The 22,593-nt window shown below is 39.5% G+C and overlaps 1 protein-coding gene across 1 annotated transcript in view; it reads left to right on the top strand.

Moving 5' to 3' along the window:
• Positions 1 to 22,593, top strand: part of MAST4 (microtubule associated serine/threonine kinase family member 4) — a 274,380-nt gene that overhangs the window by 53,234 nt on the left and 198,553 nt on the right. The window contains 2 exon segments of the mRNA XM_056325127.1: positions 4,237 to 4,375; positions 17,607 to 17,728. Of these exon segments, the coding sequence (XP_056181102.1) occupies positions 4,237 to 4,375; positions 17,607 to 17,728 (261 nt within the window).

Raw genomic sequence — 22,593 nt, 5'->3', positions numbered from 1 at the left:
AGTAACTTCTCAAAATCTTTCATTGCCCTGCTCTGCAATGCCATAGGCAATGGGGAAGACTGCCCTCTGTTATCCCAGTGCTCCTTAAGTCACTAACGTTTCTTTAAAAAGGGTGTGGAGAGAAGTGTATGTTTGCAGCCCAAGTACAGTAATAAGACCATGGACAGAGCATGTGATAGCCAAAACCTCAAAGTATAACGTGAATGTCTGTTGGAAAGTGTCTGCAGGTATACAGCTATTGTATTTTTTAAACCTTGTTGTCAAGCAAGTTTCACCATAAAATAAAAATATATTAAAAAAAAAACCCCAAACCAAAAAAACAACAAAGCAAAAACCCAACCAACTGAACCCTGGTTCTTCTGTTGTGCTTGTATATAATCCAACATCAACACATGTCCATATAGCCGGTAAGCATGGAATAAATATCATTAGTGATGACTGTGGCTGGGCAAAACTGTTTGATGTGCTGAGTAGAAACAGCTTGAGTAAAATTATTTAAAATATCTCTGGTAGAGTTTCAACAACCCTCATTCCTAAAGATACTGCTTTGATGTTGTCTTGTGGACAGCAGTGTCCAGTCTGTACCCAATACGACATACCACCTGAACTTTCATAGCATTTGGGTTTCCAGGAGGTTTTTCAAATAACCATTAACAAGATTGAATAGGTCTTGCTATTACTTATTTAAACTTGTCATAAACTTCTTATTGAATGATTGTAGTGTCATTTTGGCTGAATTAACCACTGTGTTACTTGAATATGTGCCATGTTTTACCTCTTCAGAATCAGCTGTGTATTCCAAGGAATAGGACCTAATAAAATGTTCTCTATTGGTTTCACTTACTTGGACTTGAATACTGAGCCTGGCAGGAGGGGAAGGCTGCTCTGTTGAGGACACAAAGGCTTTTCATCAACTGCATAGTGCTTGAAGTGTAAGGCCTGAATGGGGACTAGAAAGACCCTCTGGGTCATCTAGCTGTTCATTATTTGAGAGCAGCACAAGAGTTTATTCAAGAGGAGCTTGCAAGCCTGACTGCTTTCTGCAGTCCATTTCCCTCGTATTTCCCCAGCATCCCGAGTTGTTATGTTAAGGCTGTTAACAGGGTATATCCTTGTCGACTTAGTCTACTACAACAGCAGTTACAATGTACAGACGGCTTTCAAATACACACTGTATGTACTGCAGATGTTATTTTGCCCTTTGGAAGCAAAAGTAAGCCTTTGGATAGCTTCCAGAAATGCTTTGTTGATATGATACACATATCAAAGGAGCTGGCCATCAATATGAAAATGTTAAATCTCCTATTTCCATATTGTTTCTTTGCATTGCTAGATGATATAATGTATTTTGGTATAGTTCCTTCAGGTGATGAGATGTGGTTGTCTAAATCCAGCTGAAACACAGCCGACAGATCTGTGTGTTGTCTACTATATTGAATTTGACTGTTCCCATATTAAATAGAACTTCTGCCCCCAAGAAACATTTAGTGAAACCTAATATTGTTGTGATATTTTGGTCTTTAGGCGTATGCAAGAATGCCTTTTTTGTTGTCTCCAAGTAATAGAATCATGTTCTTCTTCAACAGAATCTGAATTTCACCTTTTTGTGTTTAAAAATGCAAAACTTCAGAAATTGCCTTTCATTCTCCTGTTTCTCATGTCAGAGAATTGCATATTGAGTTTCAAGCTAAGGACATCATGTTGAAAAGTGTTGGTGGGAAGAATGTCTCTCCCCTTTCCATTCCCTTTCTTTCCTCCCCAGTCCTGTTTCCCAAGAACCTGCACATGTAGGACCTCAGGCATGGCCATTTCACATGGGGTCACAATGTCATCCTCCTGGCTGGTAGCTTCTGTCCCGTGGCTGAGACCCAGTCCCTGACTGCATGGGTCTGTCTTCTCCGTTTCTGTGAAATCCTTGAAGAAGCTTGTATTGTTGAGAACTTGCGTGCCTGAAGTTGGTGCTGGAATTGTATCAAATTGTAGTTGGGGCAGAGTCACCTAGCAGCAAGGAGGTACCATTGCAAGAGAGTGCTGTCAGGGCATGGCTGTTAAAATGATAAGCTAATGGGGGTTGATGTTCAAACTGTCTTAGCTTTTAAGCATCATACTTTCTGAAGCTGATAGCTGGGACATTGGAAAAACATCTTAGATATGAATTGAGGACCTCGATGGTACTGTGCTGCGCTGTGCTATAGCTCCATCTTAAAGTTTCTTCTGAAACCCTGAAAGCTGTGGAAAAGGGGCACAACTTAATTGGAATTCTGGATTTTGTGATCAGACTGCATGTCACAGAATGCCCAAGTGTGTTTATTGTGGGAGTGACTTTAGCAGCTGTGAAGCATAACTGATTATATGAGGAAAAGGTGGCAAGGTGGAATGCAGTAATTCTGTTTTGTAACTTAAGTGACAGTGTTCAGGGAGCTTAATGCATTTGTTGAATATTTTTTCTTTTTTTTCCCCTTCTTGTTGTTGAAAGCTTTTTATGAACCTTATGCCAGGAAAAAGTTTTCAAATGTGGTTGATTACTTTGAAGTGCGTTTTAAGAAAGTACATGAATTTTTGCCAATAACTCACCTAAACCAGAGTCATTCTTGAGTGCAGCCTTGAGCAGTCATTGCTGTCCGTCAGTCATCAGTATTAGCTTACAGACATGTGAGAGTCCCAAAATAATGTTCCTTAGAAGCCAGCTGTTGTCAGTCATTCCCTTTTTAACTGATTTGTAAATTCAGCTTGTGAGCTATCTTAGCACTTGGAAATAGAAATATTTGTGATATACAGGGGTTTGTGAAAGGTAAATAGTAACAATGGTTAATTAAATAGTCTTTGTGACCCCAAGCCTTCCAGTTTAGGAAATTGCTGAAGGCATGGACTGTGAGTTCATAAGTTAGTTCAGTGTCTGTCATGAACATGAATGAGTCCTAATATCCCGAAGAAGCAGATTCAGAAACGAACATGTTCCTTGATGCTTTAGAAATGTGTATCTGCAAATGATTCAAATAAGCTGCAGATTTGATAAAAAAACCCCAAACAAAACCGAAGCCCAAACCACTAACTTACCTGAAATACTAAATTCAAAAGAAACTCTAAACACGGGATTTGAAATACTTTGTAGGGAATACAGTACTTTGCTGTGGGATTAGCGGTAAGCAAAAATGGGCTTCACTGTGCATCTTCATTGGTGACTATGGTGACTCCTTCCCTTCGAGTGGACAGAGAGGATGAAGCAGTCAGGTATGCAGGTGATACATAGACTTTTTGGCTGATAAGTCTCAGTACATGAACTGCAGAAATCTTAAAAGACTTTGTACTTGGTTTCCTAAAATAAGGGTGTTGAGAATCAGGGTTTAAATGCTACAGAATAACGTTTGAGTGCTTTGTAAAATAGTGACACCACCTGACTTTTAAGTTTAAGGTGAAGGATGCTTGTAAAATTTTCTGCTTTGCTTACTTGCATCCCTGCTTTTTCTTTCTTTGTCTGTATTTGCTCAATTATTTTTTCTTTTGGTTTCTTTTTTTTTTTTTTTTTGGTGAATTTTATCAAATACAGAGATACCAAATGTATTGTCAAAACCAGAGGGTTAACATCTTGTGTAGGAATAGTGACAGCAACAGAATTTGAGGATCTGTATTTATGCTTATTTCAAAGTCAGTGTAAATGAATGCCTGTTTTATGAACAGTATAAATTATTTCTTTTTGTACTGGGGTTGATAAATCCATTTGTCAGCGTTTCCCTACACTGGGCAGTGGATTGCATTTTGTTGATGGTACAGTGCCATCTAGTGACAGCTCACGTGAAGGCAGGGAGAAATTGGTAAGGAAAGATGTTGGCAAGAGCAGGTATCTCATGGGTTGCAAAGTCAGATCGCTCACAGCTGCAAAAAGACTACTTTATGGAAGGTTAAATAAGCTGAAGTCTGATCCCGCATACTTTGAGACAGGACCACTGCGAAAATACTCCTTGTGTGAGAGTGTGGTTGGAGGTGGTATGAGCTGTACTAGAGGAAGGTGGCTTTCTTACACAGCCAGCCACAAATCTGGCACTTGTGAAATTTTTTGTTTCATTTAGTAATTTAATTACCTTAAAATCTTTGTAAACACTTCCCCCTCTTCCCTGCCCCATGCTGTCATAAGCTTTATGTAAAGGTAAGTTAGGTTTTGGGTTTTTTTCAGTGAAGGTAAGCATATAAACTATATATACATATTTATTTTATTTTTTAAACTCTGTTTCTTTGCAGCTTGGTTACCTATTCCCCCAGCCTATGTCTTCTCGAAAATGCAGCAGTCCTGAAGTCATTTATGTCCCTAAGTTTAAGAGGCAGTTGAGTGAAGATGGCAGACAGTTCAGAAGAGGAAGCCTTGGAGGAGCTTTGACTGGTGAGTTTGGGGTGTTTGTAATGTCACCTGGAGGTGTAGCAGCTGTGGAGCTGATGATACCTTGCCCCTGGCATTTGCCTTGTGGCTGAACTCTTTGGGCAAGGTGTGAGTTCCACCCGGAGTTTCCATAAAGTGTCTTCCATGTGGGCTCCCCAATTGTCAGTTGAGTGAGCTCACGTTTGAGGCTCTGTCTTGATGGGGTGCTGATAGGTGGCTATGGACAACCTGAAGATGACACACTTCTTGAAGTTTTCAGGAATATGGCATTTACCTTGCTGACTTAGTTTGGTGGCTTAAAGGTTGTGTGAGACATGCTTGCATGCGTTTGTTCGTCCACGTGATCACATACATCTTGTTTCCTTAGGGAGCTAAACTGCACAGATGGTCCCTTTAGACTTAATTTCATTAAAAAAAAAAAGCAGTTTGGCCTCATTTATCTGGAGTCCTCACAGTGGTGGAGGGCCATTACTAGCTAGCCACTGGCTGTGGGCTGCAACTTCTCTGTGGAGCCATGCAGAAGCAGCAGGATGCTTGAGGAGGGCCCCAGGCCTTTCCTGTCCTGATAGTGTCTGATGCTGAAACTATGATTGTATCCTGGGAGGAGTGTGGCTGGGTGCTCACCAAAGAGTGGTGATTCCTGAGTGTGGAATGAAAGGAATGTGAAAACCTGTCCCAATGACAGGTTAACTGGCACTTGCTTTGTGTATTTCAAGAAAAATAATTTTTAAGTTAACTAGAATTTGGCAATTAAATATGTTCCTGAAGTGCACTGTTTCTAACGGTTTGAAGAATTTGTTGTGAAGAACAGGGTATTAAGTACTTGGTGAGAGGGATAATAGGGTTCAGAGACTTTTGTGGAAGGGATAAATTTGAGACTCAACATCTTATTTTATCTGTTCAAGTGATGTTGATTGGTAGCAAAATCAAACAGGTGAAATTCAGGTTAGAGGAAGTTGAAATGGCATTTACTTGAGCTGTGACTGTCTTCTGTGTCTCAATGCTCTACATTGCTCAGAGATGTTTTTGATTAGGGATGAAAAATGGTGCCATGGTGAACAGAGGTGACTCCTCTGCCACAAGTGTCTGGGAAGTGCTTTTAAAGTATTCACTTTTCTGACTTCCTTCCCACCCCTTTCCCTGTCCTTATGCTGGAAGAAGCTCCAAGAAACTATTGCATTGTTGCACTTTGTCTGTAATCAGTAGCTTAGAATCATAATGCTTCTTATGAGTGGCAGTATTTTTTTGTTTTTTCACCTAATTAACAAATTGTCTCATGCTTCATGAGAAGGAACTCTGTCACATCAGCACGTAACAGTTGCTGTGATGTTTAGTGTCAGGGGGAAAGTTTTACAGTTTCCCTTGTGACTTCATTTTTATCAAGATTTGTATTATGAAGATTTCAGAAACGTAAGAGTGTTTGTGGTCTGCATGGGCTTTCATGAAAGTAGTGCTTTAAAGCAATCTGAAATACCAGCTTTGCTAATGGTGAGCTCTGGCTTCTCTGGAGTGTTACTACTCTAAAAAATTGAAGTGTAGACCAAACTGATGTTTTACTGAAACTAAAAATTGCCAGCACACTACATATTATTTCAGCAGGAGTTGGTGTGGGGGTTTGATTTTTTTTTTTGTTTTGTTTAACTTTTAAATTGGGTGGTGGTCTTTAAAAATGGAACTTTTCCATGTAAGCCCTCCAGATAGGAGAAGGCAGTCTAATCGAAAACAAATGAAGCAAATGTGCACTGCTGCTGTAGTCTCTGGTCTTTATCTCTATGCTTGAATTACTGCTTGAGGCCTTTATGAAGGGAAATGGATATGCTTTTTGTCTGCTTGCAATATGTTGTGCAGGGTTTCATGTCAGGATTTGGGAATAAAGTGTGCAGTGATGCTAAACTGCTTTATTACTAATGCACTTTAAATGAACCTGAATACCCTGAGACTTTGGTCTCCTAAAATAGTTTAAATATCTTAATAGCTTTCATGATACTGATTAAATTAATCAAAGTCATTCTGATGACAGAAGGTTCTTAGTATTCTTTTGGGATTTTTAAATAAAATTCATTTTAAAGAAAGCACTGCAGATAGAGAACTATTTCCTGAAATTGTTTCAAATGCTCAATAACATGAAGTTAATGATTTCAGTGTTACCTTGTTACCTTGGACTTGATTTACATGATTTTTTACATGCTTAAGTTTGTGGGGTTTTTTAAGTTTCTGTAATTGTTAGGAGTGGCTCACTGTTCTGGTTTGAAACTAAAAGAATCACAGTACCGCTTAAAAAAATAAGAGGGGATGAGAAGGCCTTCAGTTAAAATGAATAAGCTGTAAGTCCTTGTTTTCAGTTTACTTCTATGCTCACACCTCCCTTCCCTAATTTGAGTTTGAGTCTTCATGTGTCTGAAGAGATACTCATGGCCCGTGAGGGGGCAAAAATATTTGGAGACCTGTAATTTGGAAAAGTACTTGATCTTTAATATTACTTTACACTGATTGCTGTTTTCCTTTATTTTTAATTCTGTTTTGTTGCTTTTGATGCTCTAAACTTAAATGCTCGCTTAGTGGGGATCAGTCCATTGAAAAACAGTTCATGAGGATATTTTTGAAGTTGCTTAAGGTACAATCCCTACCTCCTGTTGTTCAAAAATATTACCTTTGCTAAACTCCTGGAAATTGAGTGGGAGTTGAGAGATGACTTCTAGCTTACAAATCTGCAGAGTATTCCTATGCTGATGCTTGTTGCTCAATCTAAATGTTAGAAAATAAGTTAATTGTACTTTTTGTGATACTTTCTTTTGTGTTGCTGTTAGAACCACAACATTATTGAGCCATAAAGTGTAAGTAGTATTAATAACAGAAAACAAAAATAAAAATGTAATTTGTTTATATAAAACAGAATAGTTCAGCTCCTGCAGGGCTGAATACTAGGAGAGGTAAATAGATAGGGGTTTTATCTCTGGGAATAGATCCCAAATAAATGAGTTTATTGGACTTTACAACAGGGAATAATGTTATGCATGACAAATGAGAAGAAATAAAATCTGTATTATTGCAATATGTTGAATGAGACTTAAAAAACCTGAAGGTTTACAGTTACTGAGAACCTACTACTCTAAATTGGCTGAAGTAAATTGCAAAATTCTTTGTATAGGAATTTGAGAAAAATTGAGAATGATGTGCAAGCTCTTTCCAGTGGGAAATCAACACAAGGGAGGGAAGGTTTGGAAACTTGGAGAGGTGAGATGGAAACTAAACTTACATTCTACACAGCTTCAGGGAAACTGGAACCCAGGTTTGTTTTTTTTTTTCCTGAATTGCCTTGTTTTATGCAATCTGGCAACCACACGTTTTCAGTGACAAAGAATGCTCTTAGGAGTTGAGAAAAATTCAGTCAATGTTTTTCAAATAAATCTACTTTTGCTTCCTGTTGAAAATTGTTAGGGAAGCACTGATATTAAATAAAGTTCAGCCAATAAAAGAAATAAAATACTGCTTCCTGGAGACACAATGCTATTATATTTTGGAGAAGTCACTTCAGCCTAATTGTTGCAACATTATTGCTTCTCTTAATCTTCATCCCCAAGAGAGGGAGGAAGACGACTTCTGGAGAGAGGCTGAATTTGGAAAACGACTGTATTGGATGTAGTCTGCTATTACTCCAGCAAATCTACTTTAATACTGCTTGTTGTGAAGTGTTAATAGTATTGCTTAATAGAAAGAAAGGATGAAAAATAGTGTTTCATAACGGGGGTTGCTAAACATAAGCATCATCTGAGATAAAACAGCTTCAGAGTGAAAGTATTTGAAAGTAATTTATGACCAGTACCTCTTTTAGTTTAAAATGTCATGTTTCCAAAGGGTTATAAAGTTTTGGGTAGCAAAACCACTTACACAGTAATTAGCGTTTGCCTTTCTCTGCCTTTGCATCATAACTCCTTTCCTGCTCCAGCTTACCCTTCCCTGTGTTCACCCATTCCTGTAACAGCACTTGCGACATCCTTTACCTGGGGAGTAAACTGGAGCTTTGAAAGTTCTGCCACAGGTGCTGTAAACACAGTCGTTGCACAGTTTGTTCAGCTGTGAAGTAAGTCCTGTCACAAAGCTGAGCTGTAGCTACTCGTTTAGTAGCCCAAAGTCAAGTAGAGAGGGAAAGGATCATTGCTTCATAAGGATGCTGGTGCCCGCTGGGTGTGCAGGGGTGTTGGAGGAGTGCTGGGCAGACTGAAAGCAAAGCACGGTCAGGTCAGGTCAGCTCTGTGCTTCTTGGGACAATAGACTTTGGTGTGTACAATATGTATTTAAATGCTTCTCGCCCTAGCCTTAGATGGCCTTCTTAAGGATTCCTAACAGTGCACAGAGTGGGGCTTTAAACTTGTTTCTAATCAGGAGAAAAGATGTTTAATTAAAAAGCTGCTTTTCTGTGGTGGCTGGTTTTCTTGATCTCCACAGACTTCAAAGGACTGTCTACAGTCAGAGGGTTTTTGGCTTAAATTGTCTACAGATTTTAGTTTGCTGTGTTCAGAGATGCTTAAATAGAATTCATGGCGGAAAGTAATGTGAAAGGCTGAGAAATTAAATAAGCTCTTACTGCAAAGGGGGTTAACCTGGCAAATCACTTGGACAAGCAAATCAAATTGGCCTTGCTTTCATGTCTCATTGCTGCTCATCTGTACTGCAGTGTGCGGTGCAGGTCTGTTCCGTCTTCTCAGCTGCCCTGGTGCAGCATTTGGAGATTGATGTCTCCCTTTCTACTTCTGAAAGGTATGAGAGCATATTGTTGGAAAGATTTTGTAGTCTGCAGAGTGCTGCAGCTAGCTCAGTTGTCTCTCTGCTGTACCAATAAGCTCTGCAGTGAGATATAAAGGAAAAAAAATACACTTTGTTACCTGTAGCATCAACTTCTTATCTTGCCTCCTGTTATCTCATCAATAACTGCCTGGAAACAGGCTTCCTGCTGGGCTAATTGTCTCTAATTGTGGTACGGCTGTTATCTTGCTAACCTTAAATTGATCTTACAGAAATACTGGTGACATAACACATACAGATTTAATTTTATAGAATTTTAATCCAAAGATTTGAAAGCACTTACATTAATGAATTTACCTCATGATCTAGTGAAGAGCTGAAAACTAAGAAATCTTGGGATGTGTATATTTTTTTCTTTAATATTCCTGCTTTGATCAGCTTTCCACCTCTGAGTCATCAGTCATCCAGATATACTCGGCAGTTACTGCTGTTCCCTTATAACTAATCTGTGGTTGATTTGAAATGAATCTGGGGTTTCTTTGTTTTCTTTGCATCAGAGATTCATTGCTTTACAAACACTAACTGGCAGAAAGGTAACAGCTTTATGGGCCATGAAGAATAAGCTATTCTCTCATCCTTGGGTTGGCATGTGCTGGCAGGACTTTGAAGGGAAGTCATATAGGGGACCAGCTGGCAGTGGTAGAAATCCAGGGTTTTCACAAACATTATGCTGTGTATCTTTTTCTTATTAATATTGCTGAAAATGCAGATTAGCTCATGAAACCTTACAGTGTCAAATACTTGATTCAGCTTGGTGGATGAGGAGAGCTAGGCATACAATCATGGGACTTGTATCTTGAAACCTCTTTGGAAATGGTAACTTCCCATTCTGTACAATGCTTGTCATAACTGTAATGTCACTATTTTAGTGGCAACATTTTAAAAAGATCATTAATGATGTCCAGCTGGTGTAGATAAGGGGAAGTGTTCCCTATTTCCTCTGTATAATGTCAAAATAATTTACTGACTTCCAATTATGGGACTTATTAATTATGCATGTACAATTTCATAAAAACTCCTGTGATTTCATGGCTGCGTCTGGGGATACAGCTTGGTGGGCTTTATTGGCCTGTCTCAGGCTCCAGAAGCCAGGGTGCTGTGGGATGCAGAGGAAGGATGGCTGCCAGTGCCAAAGCTCTCAGATGTGCCTTTTTGTAGAAATTTTACTTCCTGCGTTTTCTTCCCCTCAGATATCAGAGCAGAAATGAGTTTCAAAATTGCTTTCATGTTTGTGATGCATGACAGGACTGGATGTACTCAGTTTAGAATGTCTTTTTTTCAGCTGCAGCTGCCTGAGGGCTCTCCCCGACAGTAGTGGAGAGAGGGTGGCAGCCCAGCACCAGCGCTAACACCCCTCTGTCTTGGGTACAGAAGGTTCAACAGCCAGGTGTGCATGACAACAGGCACAACACTCTTCATTCAGTAGCATTGCCTACCCAGAACATGTGCTGGAGTCTTTTCACTGCCTTCCTCAAAGGCTTCCTTAAAGCACTGTACCACATGTTAAACTTCATCCAGAATTAGTGGAAAGAGATAGGTGCAAGCTATTCTGTAATTACACACCTGAGAAAATGTTTTTTCCCAAGCATGCAGTATAAAGCTGTCTTTTACAGATGAAGTAAATATATTGTGCTGTGAAATACACATTTCTAAATGGTTCTTGGTGCACTGGTGGTTGAGATGACACTAGCTTATGTTTGTCACTGTCAGTTACCTTCATCATCTAAGGCAGGCGTCCTCAAACTGTTTAACCAGGGGGCCGGCGCGCGGCTGCAGTGGCAGGCAGTCATCTGCGGCTGCTTGGTTTCCCCCCCAACCCCCGGCAGGGGAGGGCGGGTGGGTCCTGTAAATACTGGGGGCTGGATTGAGGACCCTGGGGGGCCGTAGCCGGCCTGTGGGACATAGTTTGAGGACCCCTGGTCTAAGGCTTCAATCAGCCTGCAGAGTTGCGTTTTTACTTCCCTGTGTGCCTAGCAAGATAATTTCCATATTCTTTCATGTCTGAACTCTGCATCATGTAATAGTGTACCTTGAGAACAGAAGATACTGTATTCCTGTCTCATTATTTTACCTTTAACTCCTTGATTGCTGCTTAATTTTGCTTATAATTAATGTCATCGGAACATGTGAAGTTGGTGTTGAGATCAAAGTAAACTGTAGCAGTAGAGTGCCCGCTTAGCAGATGCATTTGCAAGTTGGCTGTTTTGAGGGGTGGAGAAGTAGAGTTTAAACTTCTCTGGGATACTTATAAGAGCAGCTTGAAAGTTGATAAGTCATCTTGAATAGTAGAAAAATAAAATGTGGAGAAAGTGAACATGCATATTAAATTTCTGAAGTTTGCATTGTAGCTCCTTAAAAAATACCGCAAGAGCTGTTGAATTAGCTGGCTGAAGTATATTCAGCAAAGTACCTGGAGAAGCACACATGAAAGAACTTGCCTGGACTTAGTTAAATGCTTGAGTTTAATCAGCTGAATACCTAAATTAGAGCTCTGTGAGGCTGCAGTCCTGTTGTTGCTAGTAACTCAGCTTGTTAGTGCAAAACTGTCTCTGTGCTGTGTTTATAAATACATTATAATTGCACATCAAGACTACATTATCTGTACTCCTAGAGGCTTACATCTTCCTCTTTCACTGGTGGACTCTGTTGAATGGATGTTGTGAAGCCAGTGGTCTGACCACATGTGGAGGGAAATTGCACCTGCTTGCTCCAAGACATATGCTTTAACATCAGTTGAATGTACAGCTTGAGAAACGCTTGAGAAGAGGGGAAAGTACTTCTTATGCTTAGTCCTTAGGTTGAAGGTTGAGGACTTGAATGGAAAAGTCTATAGATATTTTCCTGTGAAAATGAGGGCAAGCTGTTCTATTGGGAAACTTCGTCTTTTGAAAAAATACTGTAAACATATAGTTACAAATAATTTCTTCAATCATGTGGCCTAGGAAGGTATATATGAGGCAAAAATAGGGATCGTAGTAGGTAGGGACTATAGAGAAAGCAGTGTGTTGGCACATCACTTCACACTTGTCATTCCTAATAGGGTTGTTGGGCATTTTCTTCACAGTGCAGTGGAAGATAGTTATGTCATATCTTATCATAATTTCTTTGAAGCAGGTAGCAAAAAGATAAATGTTAAGGTGGTAGAGAGCTGGCAGCCAAGAATACTGGCAGCAGGCTGAAGTAGCTGTTCGCATCGTGGTTGAAGTGAGCAATGGTGAATTTTCTGATGTTCTTAAAGTTAGAGCATGTGTATGCTATGCATAACCTGGTTGTTGCAAGTCTGCCAATATTTAGAGTTGCAAGTAAGAGCTATCTCTGAGCTTTCGGTGTGCAGGATTCTTCTTTTTGCAAAATTACATATCAGAAGGAGCAATACAGCTTTCTCATCATCACTTAAACATAGTCCAGTTTAATGTACTTTTTGGACATGAGACTGCTGAAGATTTGAGACAAGTAATTTCTAAATTATAACTGAAGGTGGAAGATGTATAGGTATGAAGTTTAAGCTCATTTAGTAATTCTCAGCCATCCCACTGTGGTATGGATGTGAGAGGGAGAGGGGAAGAAGACTACTTTAGCTGTAGGGAAGATTTTTCTAATTAAGGTAAAGCAAAGCCCATCTTCTGAGACTGATCTTTGAGGAAGCATGTGTGGTTTTTTAGTCTCTTTTGGCCTTACGCAGTAAGGCATACAACAAATATGTGCATGCTGGATGACGGAAGTAAGTAACAAAGATTCCATTAGGGCTTTCTACAGATGCCCGTTATAAAAGGAAGTTGGGCGTGTGAGAGGCAGAGGGAGATAACGGTGAACTCCAGGGTTGTATTCCCTGTGTCTACCAATGAGTATTAAGTTATTGCCATTATGTAATCAACTTAAGACACCTTTCATTGACATGTGTTTTGATAAATGTGCTGGACTAATGAGGGCTGCATTCAGGTGTGGGAGGAGACGCCATTGGTTACAGTGTTGTGACTTTGGGCTCTCTTGATAGTTTCAGGCGCAGGAAGGGTAGCAGAGGTGCCAGCAAAGCCACTGTGGAAGGCATGGGAGGCGCTCAGAGGCCATCTTAGGATCGAATGGGACAGCAGCAGGGGACGTGTATCAGTAGTTGACTTGTCTGCATCAGTAGCTGATGAAAGTAATAAGAAAATTACTACTGGTGTGGCAATGGTCTGTTGTTAGATGGAGATTGGCCTGGACACTGGCAGTATTTATGTGCTGTATGTGGGCCAAAAATGCCAAATTAAGATGGAAGGGATCAGGTGGAGTTGAGGTGAATTCTTCTTCTCTGTCCCCCAATGAGTCAGTTCACTCAAAAAGGAGGGTAGTTGCTTGCAGCATTAAACTTGGAGGCAGAAATGAATGCAGTGTAAAAAGTAATAACGCATTTCAGCTTAAGCTTTATGTGTAATACCAGTGCTTAAACCAAGGCCAGGCTGGATGTGAGTTTTGAGCAACCTGGTCTAGTGGAAGGTGTGTCTGCCCATGGCAGGGGGCTGGAACTAGGTCATTTCTAAGGTTCCTTCCCAACCAAACTGTTATGTGAAAAGTGTGGTTATGTGTAAACTCAAGGGGTTCTTAAAGAAAATGTGAAAGGGGGAAAATACATGCAATAATGAGTGAAACTGTAACAGGAGAAAATGTGGGAGTACTGCAGCAGCAAGAAAAAGGAGTGGATAGTCTGAGGGGGGTTTTTTTCTTTTTTTTTTTTTTAAGGGAGGAATCCAGGGAGAGTTGCTGACCAACTAGTGGTGAGGGACTGTTTTGTTAAATGGTGGTTCAACATAGTGGCACTGTAATCCCTCAAAGAAAGTGGACTGAGTTGGCAGATATTTTTTTTTTTTTTCTGTAAGAAATGTTGATGTTCCATTTGCCTTTGGAAATATAAAAACCTCATTTCATTCCTGTAAAGTATATCCAACTTTTCTTATTTTAAGCAGCACAGGATTGAAAGTACAGCTGTTATTTAAAGATATTTTGTTGCAGTTGGTGTTCTTGTTGGTAACTGCTTATCTCCTGGTAATATCTCTCTGCATAAAGGTTAATGGTATTCCCAGATAAGAGATTTATCTGTTACCATCTTTTTGTATAAGCCATGGCTTTTTCTGCTTCTATAGAAAGCGTGTTTATTATATGCTATTTTTGTGTTTAAAAGCACGTGTGGATGCACTATGATAAGAACTGGAATTTGCAGACAGTGTGCTACGCTTACCTTGATTTCAGTATGTTGTGAAATCTACAGTGCCCTCAAGGCTCCTGTTTGGGGTAAGGATGGGAGGACAGGTCATTCCAGCTTACATTTTCATTGGCAGTTTTGCTAGTGTTGACTGCCTAATTAGGTACTCCACAGGCTATCCAAAGTTATTTTAAATATTTCTAGAGGTTAATCATGAAATAATGGAGTATTAAGTGAATTCTTACAGTGCAGACACTGGCCCTGTGATGCTGAGTTAATGTACTCTGGTTTCTTGTCAGTCAGGCAAAATCTTACAGTTGAAGGAAAGGCTTAGTGTAAGATCTTCTTGTTGTAAAGAGTAGGTTTGCCTCCCATCTTGCCTCTGTACTAAAATATCTTAGACTTTCTTTCAGACATTTGAGCAAGATAAAAACTGAGTAAAACAGAGATGCCTGTAAAGGACAAAGAATAACGGTGTCCATTGGAGATGTTCTGTGTCAGCATAGCCCTGCCCATGGTAAGGTACCTCAGAGTGCTGTGCTCTGCTGGGTGACTGACATGAGTAGGAATCACAATATTGGTTTGCCATATTTTGGGTCTGGCTCACATTTAAAGCAAAAAGTAAGGACAAACATTAATAATAAACCTTTCTGGCTTGGGATCCAAACCTAAACAAAACCAGATTAATTTATGGACAAAATACAAATGATGGCCTTCCATTTTGTTTTTTTCCCATGGGACGCTCAGAGGGTTTATCTGAAATGAGAATCAGTGTACTCTGGGAAAAGCCTAAAGTCTGACAATGGATTTTGAGACTATTTTCAAACCCTGACTAGGAAGTGCATTGGTTAACCAAAGGGTGATGCTCTTCCGCAGTTTTAGAACAAGCTTTAATAAACAAGGCCTTTTTCTTACTTGCATTCTTTTTTTTTCCTAAAGATCAGATGACAACTCTATTGTTTTCAAGTATTGATTCCTATGATGATAAAATGCACTAAGAGTATGCTAACAGTGATCAACTTGCAAATTGTTTAATGTAGTTTTCCTGTGGCTTCTAGGGTGGGGTAATACAGAGTTTCTGAGTGACTTGTGTAATATATGCCTACTTGACAAAACAGGTGTTGCCAAAGCATTTTACTGGTGTTACCAAGAGTGATACAATATTTGGAGCTGGCTTGACTTTGCTGGAATTTTAGGAGCCTTCTTGCAGAGTTTCATTACAGTGTTTGTAGGGTGCATTCTAGCTGGAGAGTTTTTTGTAATGAGGGGAGCCAGCATGAGGAAATATGTGGTTTCACCCAGAGAACCTCATCTTACCATTGACTTGAAGGAGTAGAGTCAAAAAGCAAGTAAAGGAAATGCAGACCTCTTTTGATGTGGAAAGCATTAAAGAAATAAAACATACCTGTTTAAGCGCGAGGTATATATAGCTTTTTTTTTCCCCACTCACTTTTCAATTCTCTTTCTCGTGCCTGGATGAGAAGGAATTAACCTTTTGAGGTGATAGATATAAGCTGTAATTGACTGCATAAGTCACTGGTGTATTCCAGGATTGACTTCAATGGAATATCAGACATGTGGATGTTGGAATCAATGCCTTAAGCTTTTATAGCATCCTTGTAGTTGAGGATGGTGAGAGACTACGTAAAAAGTTAACCAGAATTTGATATAAACAGGCAAAGAGAGCAGATGGTAAATTAATTCAGTCTTTCCAGTTCTGGAAAATGTTATCCTGGATAATTGGGCAAGAAACCACAGCTTTGTTACACATTTTCTTCTAGTCTTGGGCAAGCTGTTAGGAAATTGGGTGAAAAATGTCTGTGGATTCTGCTTTACCAGTGTAATAAAGAACAGTAGCACATCTTGAAGATTAATTGGGAAGCATTAAAAAGACTGTCCTGTGCTGCTTCTTGGCAACTCTCTAAGACAGTCAGTTTACAGAGACCAGTGGATCTGCTGTTAAAAATAAAGTTATGAAGCTGAGGCCTTTGATTTCATGGCAAATCCCATGTCAATGGTCATACACATACCCACTCTGTAGTTCTCTGAGGTGACAAGATTAATGAGATGGGAATTAGTAATTTCAGGAAACAGAAGTTTAGAATGTTTCATTTGAAGGTGGTTTTCATTTGAACTGTTCATTGTGGTTTTGAACCTAGATTTGATTTAAAAAATAATAATCTTTTCAATTGTCACTTTGCATCAGCTTGTCTTCTAAGATAAGTCAGTTGCTTTAGTAGTGTTATTGTCGCAAACTGAAGGTGTACGTATGTGATACGAGCAGTATATAGCCTCTTGTTCTGTTCCTTGACAGTGGCTGACAGTAAGCAAGAACAGTATCACTACATACTTGTCCTTTTAGTTACCTGAGTATTCTCCCTACTGCTGGTTTACAGCTCAGGGGCTTCCTGAGCCAGAGGTGCTTTCTACCTAACTAGTACCTGTGGGGACATGTTCCAGACTGAGTGGCAGAGCTTTGGCTGGGGATCTGACCTTCTCTGGCACTGGGCCCGAGCTGGTCTGGCCACAATGAAGTGATGCTGCTAGGTGGTCAGCATGCAACCACCGAGGAGGGGTCTGCCAGCTGCTCCCTCAGAGCCTGATGCCAGTGCTCCTGCGGTTTGGCTGGTCTGTGCCTCAGGGATTTCCTCTTACCTGGGTCACTGAGTACAGATACTTTCTTGGGAATTGAGTGATTACTACTAGGTAGATTATAAGGAATTTTGGAATAGAAACAGAGTAGTCCCCACTCACAGGGTGGTGTAATTGTTATCTACGTAGTAAGTGCCTTATTCCAACAAACCTGGTCTTGTACCTCAGGCTTGGAACCTTATTCTTCAAGGAGTATATAGTAGAATATTTTTTTTTTTTATTTTTAAATTATTTTTAAAATTATTTTTAGCTGGTCTTCAGAATTTAAGTTTCTTTGGTTCAGACTCACCATTCTGGATGTTTCTATCTGTTGTTGCATTGTGTTTCTAGGTAGGAAAGAAGTACAGTTGTATATTGAAATTGAATGCGGAAAGAATGAATTTGCCTAAGTGAAGTGTAGCTTGTGGAAGGGTGATGTGAAGGACTAGCAAGTGAATAGCAGGAATTCTGTTTTAGTGGAATCCCCTCTGGTCAGGGCTATAGTGAAAAAACCAAATGTTTTTGAATGTTAAAGAGTGTTATCTTACAGTAAACTCAGTCCATTGCCTTGCCTCACCTGCAGCATCTAGTATTTTAACACAGTCTTTCTTAACTTGACAGGCAAGTACCTACTTCCTAATGCAACTGGGCAGCAGCTGTGGAGACCTTCAGAAACCTCTAATCTTGTTCGCATACACTACCAAGCACTTGGGCAGTCAGCACCTACACTTATTGACACTGTGGTAAGTAATGTATTTCTAAGCTAGGAGTGTACAAAAAAAAATATCTGTTGCATTTCTGTATTTATTGGTGGGGCAATGGGGGTCAAACTAGTGTTTATTTCCAGATCAAACTCTGCTCTTTAAGTTGTGTTTTTAAAGTACCTAGTGCATTTCTACATACAACTTCATTTAATGTAGTATGCAACTGAATAACATATATGGTAGCAGTAAATCTTGATTTGGGTTACTGGATTTTGTGTAAAGTCTGAGCTGAATTTTGCATTAATATAGCTGTTTGTATTTAAATGGTTTCTTTCCTTAAAGAAAAAAAGGCATGCTTTCTAAGACAGCAATAGAAGATAACTGTCCTTTCCTCTGAGCATTCTTTTCTATCAATGTCTTTGTTTCCACTTTCTGCAGGACTGTCCTCAGAACACGGGTGTATGAAGCATGAGCTTAAGTCTTTTGGATAAAATGATAAGGGCTGAGATGCATCATACACTTGAACTTTCAGCTTTCTGTTTTCAGGCATCCATTATGCTGCTTTGTTCTTCTGTATATGAAGATCTTCAGATGTGTTGAAATTTAATCACAGAACCATTTAGGTAGGAAAGACCTTTGAGATCATCAAGTCCAGCCGCTAACCCAGGACTGCCAAGTCCATCACCAAACCATGTCCATAAGCACCACATCTACATGTTTTTTGAACACCTCCAGGGATGGTGATTCCACCACATCCCTAGGTGGCCTGTGCCAGTGCTTCAAATGTGCAAAACACCCTTTCAGTGAAGAAAATTTTCATAATATCCAATCTAAACCTCCCCTGGCACAACCTGAAGCCATTGCCTCTTGTCCTGTCGCTTGTTACTTGGGGTAAGAGACCGACCCCTGCCTGCCTACAGCCTCCCTCCAGGCAATTGTAGGGAGTGATAAGGTTCCAGCCTGAGCCTCCTCCTCTCCAGAATAAACCACCCCAGTTCCCTCAGCTGCCCCTCATAAGACTTGTGCTCCCGACCCTTCACCAGCTTCATTGCCCTTCTCTGGGCATGCTCCAGCACTCTTTTTTTTGTAGTGAGGGGCCCAAACCAGAACACCCTAATGCAGTACCGTGTACACTAGCCTATACTTTTGTTCAGATAATTAATATGTGTATGGCATGTTGTATAAAAACGCTGGGCATTTTTATTAATGTTGCCCCGCCTCTCTTCTGCCTTTTGGCTGATTATTAAAACTCACTGATCCATGTCTGTTTTGGGGTGGAATTCACCTCTTTTTTTTGCATAATCTTCAGATTAAAGAAGCTGTGATCAGATAATGCTAAACAGATACCACCATGCTAGTTTTTCATATCATACTGGTATGTAGATGGCTAGTTTCTCCACAAGTCTATCTGAAATAGCATTTCACTTACGGGCAGCAAATCTACACTTACCAATGTTATCACAGTTTCTGCTTAGTGGTGGTTGTGGTTCTTTGGGGCAGATGTGGTTTATTGGACTCCACGCTTATTACAAATGCTTGATTCTATTGGAAATTCTATGCTTTGAGCCCTAGTATTTTCCAGGGAACTAAGTATCAACCTATGTATTTTTGATTTCTAGTTTGTTAGGAGAAACAGTTCATGGTGAAGGAAGTTATTTCTGTAGCTGGGGATTAAAAGAATAATTTCTTCTGATCTAAATTAAGTATGCCTTGTTGCTATTTGGTCCTCTGTCTCTGCACACAACAATTATGTGTTATGCCACTAGCAACATTGTGCTCATGTTTTAGTGTAATGGTTAAACTATAGGAAGAGAAAGATTCATCAGCTTTGTTAAGAAAGTGTTTTAAATGGTCATAAAATAACAGACCTACGAAAAATTCAGTGAGCTGTGCTTCCTTAAGGGCCTTTTACTCATCATTTACTGAGTTTTAGGGCATATTTGTCTTCCACAGGCTTCTTCCTTCATGTATCTCTACATCTTTTCTCTGTGCCTCACTTCAACTCTTTCCATGCTGGTGCAAAAGCAGGAGAGGGCCTGCTACGCAGATCTAAGCAGATTGTGCGTGGGGTGGATGTATTTATTTGTTATCTGGAACTGCCAATCAGACTTGTCTCCTAAGGGATTTAATGTTACATGGTCACATAGGCAAATCTCTTCTCAAACTTCCTGTGACAAATACTTTGCTGTTAGGCTTCTGAAAGACTCTTGCCTTTGCTTAAAAGGGCCCAAAAGTTAGGGATCGCTCTCTCTCCTCCACTTTTTTATTTGGTCTTCGTTCTGTGCTTTGAAAGAGTTGAGTTGGGGAGGCCTATTGTTACATTCTAGTAATGGGAGCTTTTAATTATATGTAGGAAAGAGTTTGACTTTATGTAGAAGAGATTTGTATGAAGAATTTCCATTTAGATGTTCACAGTCTGAGTTGAAATGATTTTAAATGTAGTGTCTTGCACATCTGAACAATTAACCAGCCTGTTACTAGTTCTTCTACTAGGATGGATCATTCTTGCTGGGGTTGATACCCAGCTGATGTGGACCTGATGGTGAGTAGTGATTATGTGTCAATACAGACAAGAATAACAAGCAAGCAGCTCAAAGATGCATACTAGTGTTTAGTGGCTTTGCAGGTGGGGTACAAAAGACAAAAAACTTTCCTAGGTCACCTACCGTGTCACAATGTAAATCCTTCTTATGGTGAATTACAGATTTTTAAGTTATGTAATATTGATTTGAAATGGGCTATAGGTTTTTTTCTTTAGAGTTTAGTAGCTATGCATGTTTCACTCCTGTAATATAGGCAGTTGGACTATATATTAAAAATACAGTTTCTGTATGAAACCATATAAGTGGGTTAAAAATGTGTACGGGGAAGGCAGATTTTCAGATGAATTGTCAGTGTATTAGATTTGCTGGGGGCTCTTAATTTAGACATAGCTAAGTGATTGTCTTGTTACTATTCTGCTTCTGGCAGGAGCATGCTGAGCTGTCCGTAACGGACAGATTCTGTGGTGGTCACGCAGAGGATGGGAGTCATCAGGGGGTATTAACGTGGGCTTAGAAACTCTAAGAAAATGATACAGGATGTCTTTGACACTAAATAGAAAGGTGAAGCTGAGGTATAGAGCAATTCTACTTTAGGATGTTCTCAAAGGTCAAATGTTGGTCTAGTCAGTCTCTTCCTCACCATAGTCAGTGGAGAATAATACATGCTCCTGGAAGGCAATTCAGTGTGTGTCTCAGTGCGGAGTTCTGCGCTAATGTAGGGGAACAGTGATAGAGCTAGCTTAGGTGACTTTCCTTGCTTGCCCTATAGGCTGACAGCTTGCCTGATTTTAGGCACCTATTTCAGGGTTGAATGAATTGGCTCCTGAAAGTGCTGCTTTTCTGTTGAAGTGGTTTGGGAATTAATTTAATGTCACTGCCTCATCCAACGTGTGGGAGCAATTCTCCTGTTCTCTCCCAGCTCTCCTGCTGCTCTACAAGTGTTTACAAATGCCATTAATACGTACTGTTTTGACTTGTCTGTTTTTATTACTGCTAGCAGACCTTTTGGGAAGTAGTTCTAAATAAATCGAAATAAAGTAAATTTGGTAATACTTCATTATAATAAGCTGATGTGCTTAAAATTTAATAATGAGTCTGAAACTGAGCAGTTACCATTTTATAGGCAGAAAGATACTTCTTCTGAGTGGCATGGATTGAATCAAGTTTTAACTGATTTTAAGTTTTTCTGGATAGCTGCATACATAAAGCCAGTAGAAACGTGAACGTAAGATGCCTTTATGATACATGATGATAAATGTGTATCTGAAAGGGAAAGAATGTGTCCAAATTAATTGGGTAAAAGTTCCATGGATTTTCTTTGTCTTCACCATGGTTTAATATCAAACTCCTGTTTTGTTTACTTTTTTTATTTAAAAAAAACCAAAACAAACCCTCCAAAAAAATCTACTTTAAGGAGCATGAAGTCCTTCATTTTGTTTGTGTTTCATATAAGTTAAAAAACCCCAAACCAGCAAAGATTTCTCACAGTTGAGAGGTGTTTTTTTAAGACAGCATATTTCATGACTACTGAACAGTAACTTGCTCTTTGAAATATCCACATAATAAAACCCCACTATGAACAAGATTCTTAAATGAAACATGTACACTGTAATACACCTGGCTTTTAAATTCAGTCAAGACTGGTTGTGTAACTTCAGCTTTATGGCAAGTACTAAGCATACGCTGGGCTGTTCCTTCTGGTGCAGAAGATGAATATTTACCTGAAAGACATGCTGTTTCTTCTTGGAAACTCAAAAGAGTCAGTGAAATGACTAAGTATTTACTTGATTTAATAATGCAACATCTTTGGCTACTTGTAAATAGTATCTGGTAACTTACCAAAACTGGAAAAAGGGTAAAAAACTGGCCTTTATGAATGGCTTATGCCCTTTCCTAGTAAGCAGTAAAGGGATGTTTTGTCTAAGTATGACTAGAAGCGTTTGATACTTCTTAGCACATTAGCACACTATTTACCTCTTCTAGTTTTTCCAAGATTTACCTCTAGATTTTTTTCCAACTTCCGCACTTCCCCCCCCCCCCCCACTGTTGCCTTCCCCAAAACAACAGAAGACTGCATTTGCAAGCATCTGTACTTTGTTGTACTTGCTTTTTATTGCCACTTTATCAGTGTTAATTTGTAAGGATGGTCTTCCAGAAGCTGGAGGGTGATAATTATATAAAGTGCTGTTTTTAGAAGATGAATTGCTGAAACAAAGTAAGAAATGTTCAGTGTCTGAAAAGCAGTTTTACTTTTTCAGAAAGGACTTTCCTTCTTCCATTCTTTTAAATACTGAAAATGAGTGTGTCTTTGTTAAATATGCCATTAACTTCAGCTAAATTGACATAATGTTGACAGTTATT

Source organism: Falco biarmicus, chromosome Z, assembly GCF_023638135.1.
Source record: "Falco biarmicus isolate bFalBia1 chromosome Z, bFalBia1.pri, whole genome shotgun sequence".
NCBI lineage: Eukaryota > Metazoa > Chordata > Aves > Falconiformes > Falconidae > Falco > Falco biarmicus.
Note: the sequence above shows the minus strand (reverse complement) of the source record. Positions and strands in the feature narration are given on the sequence as shown.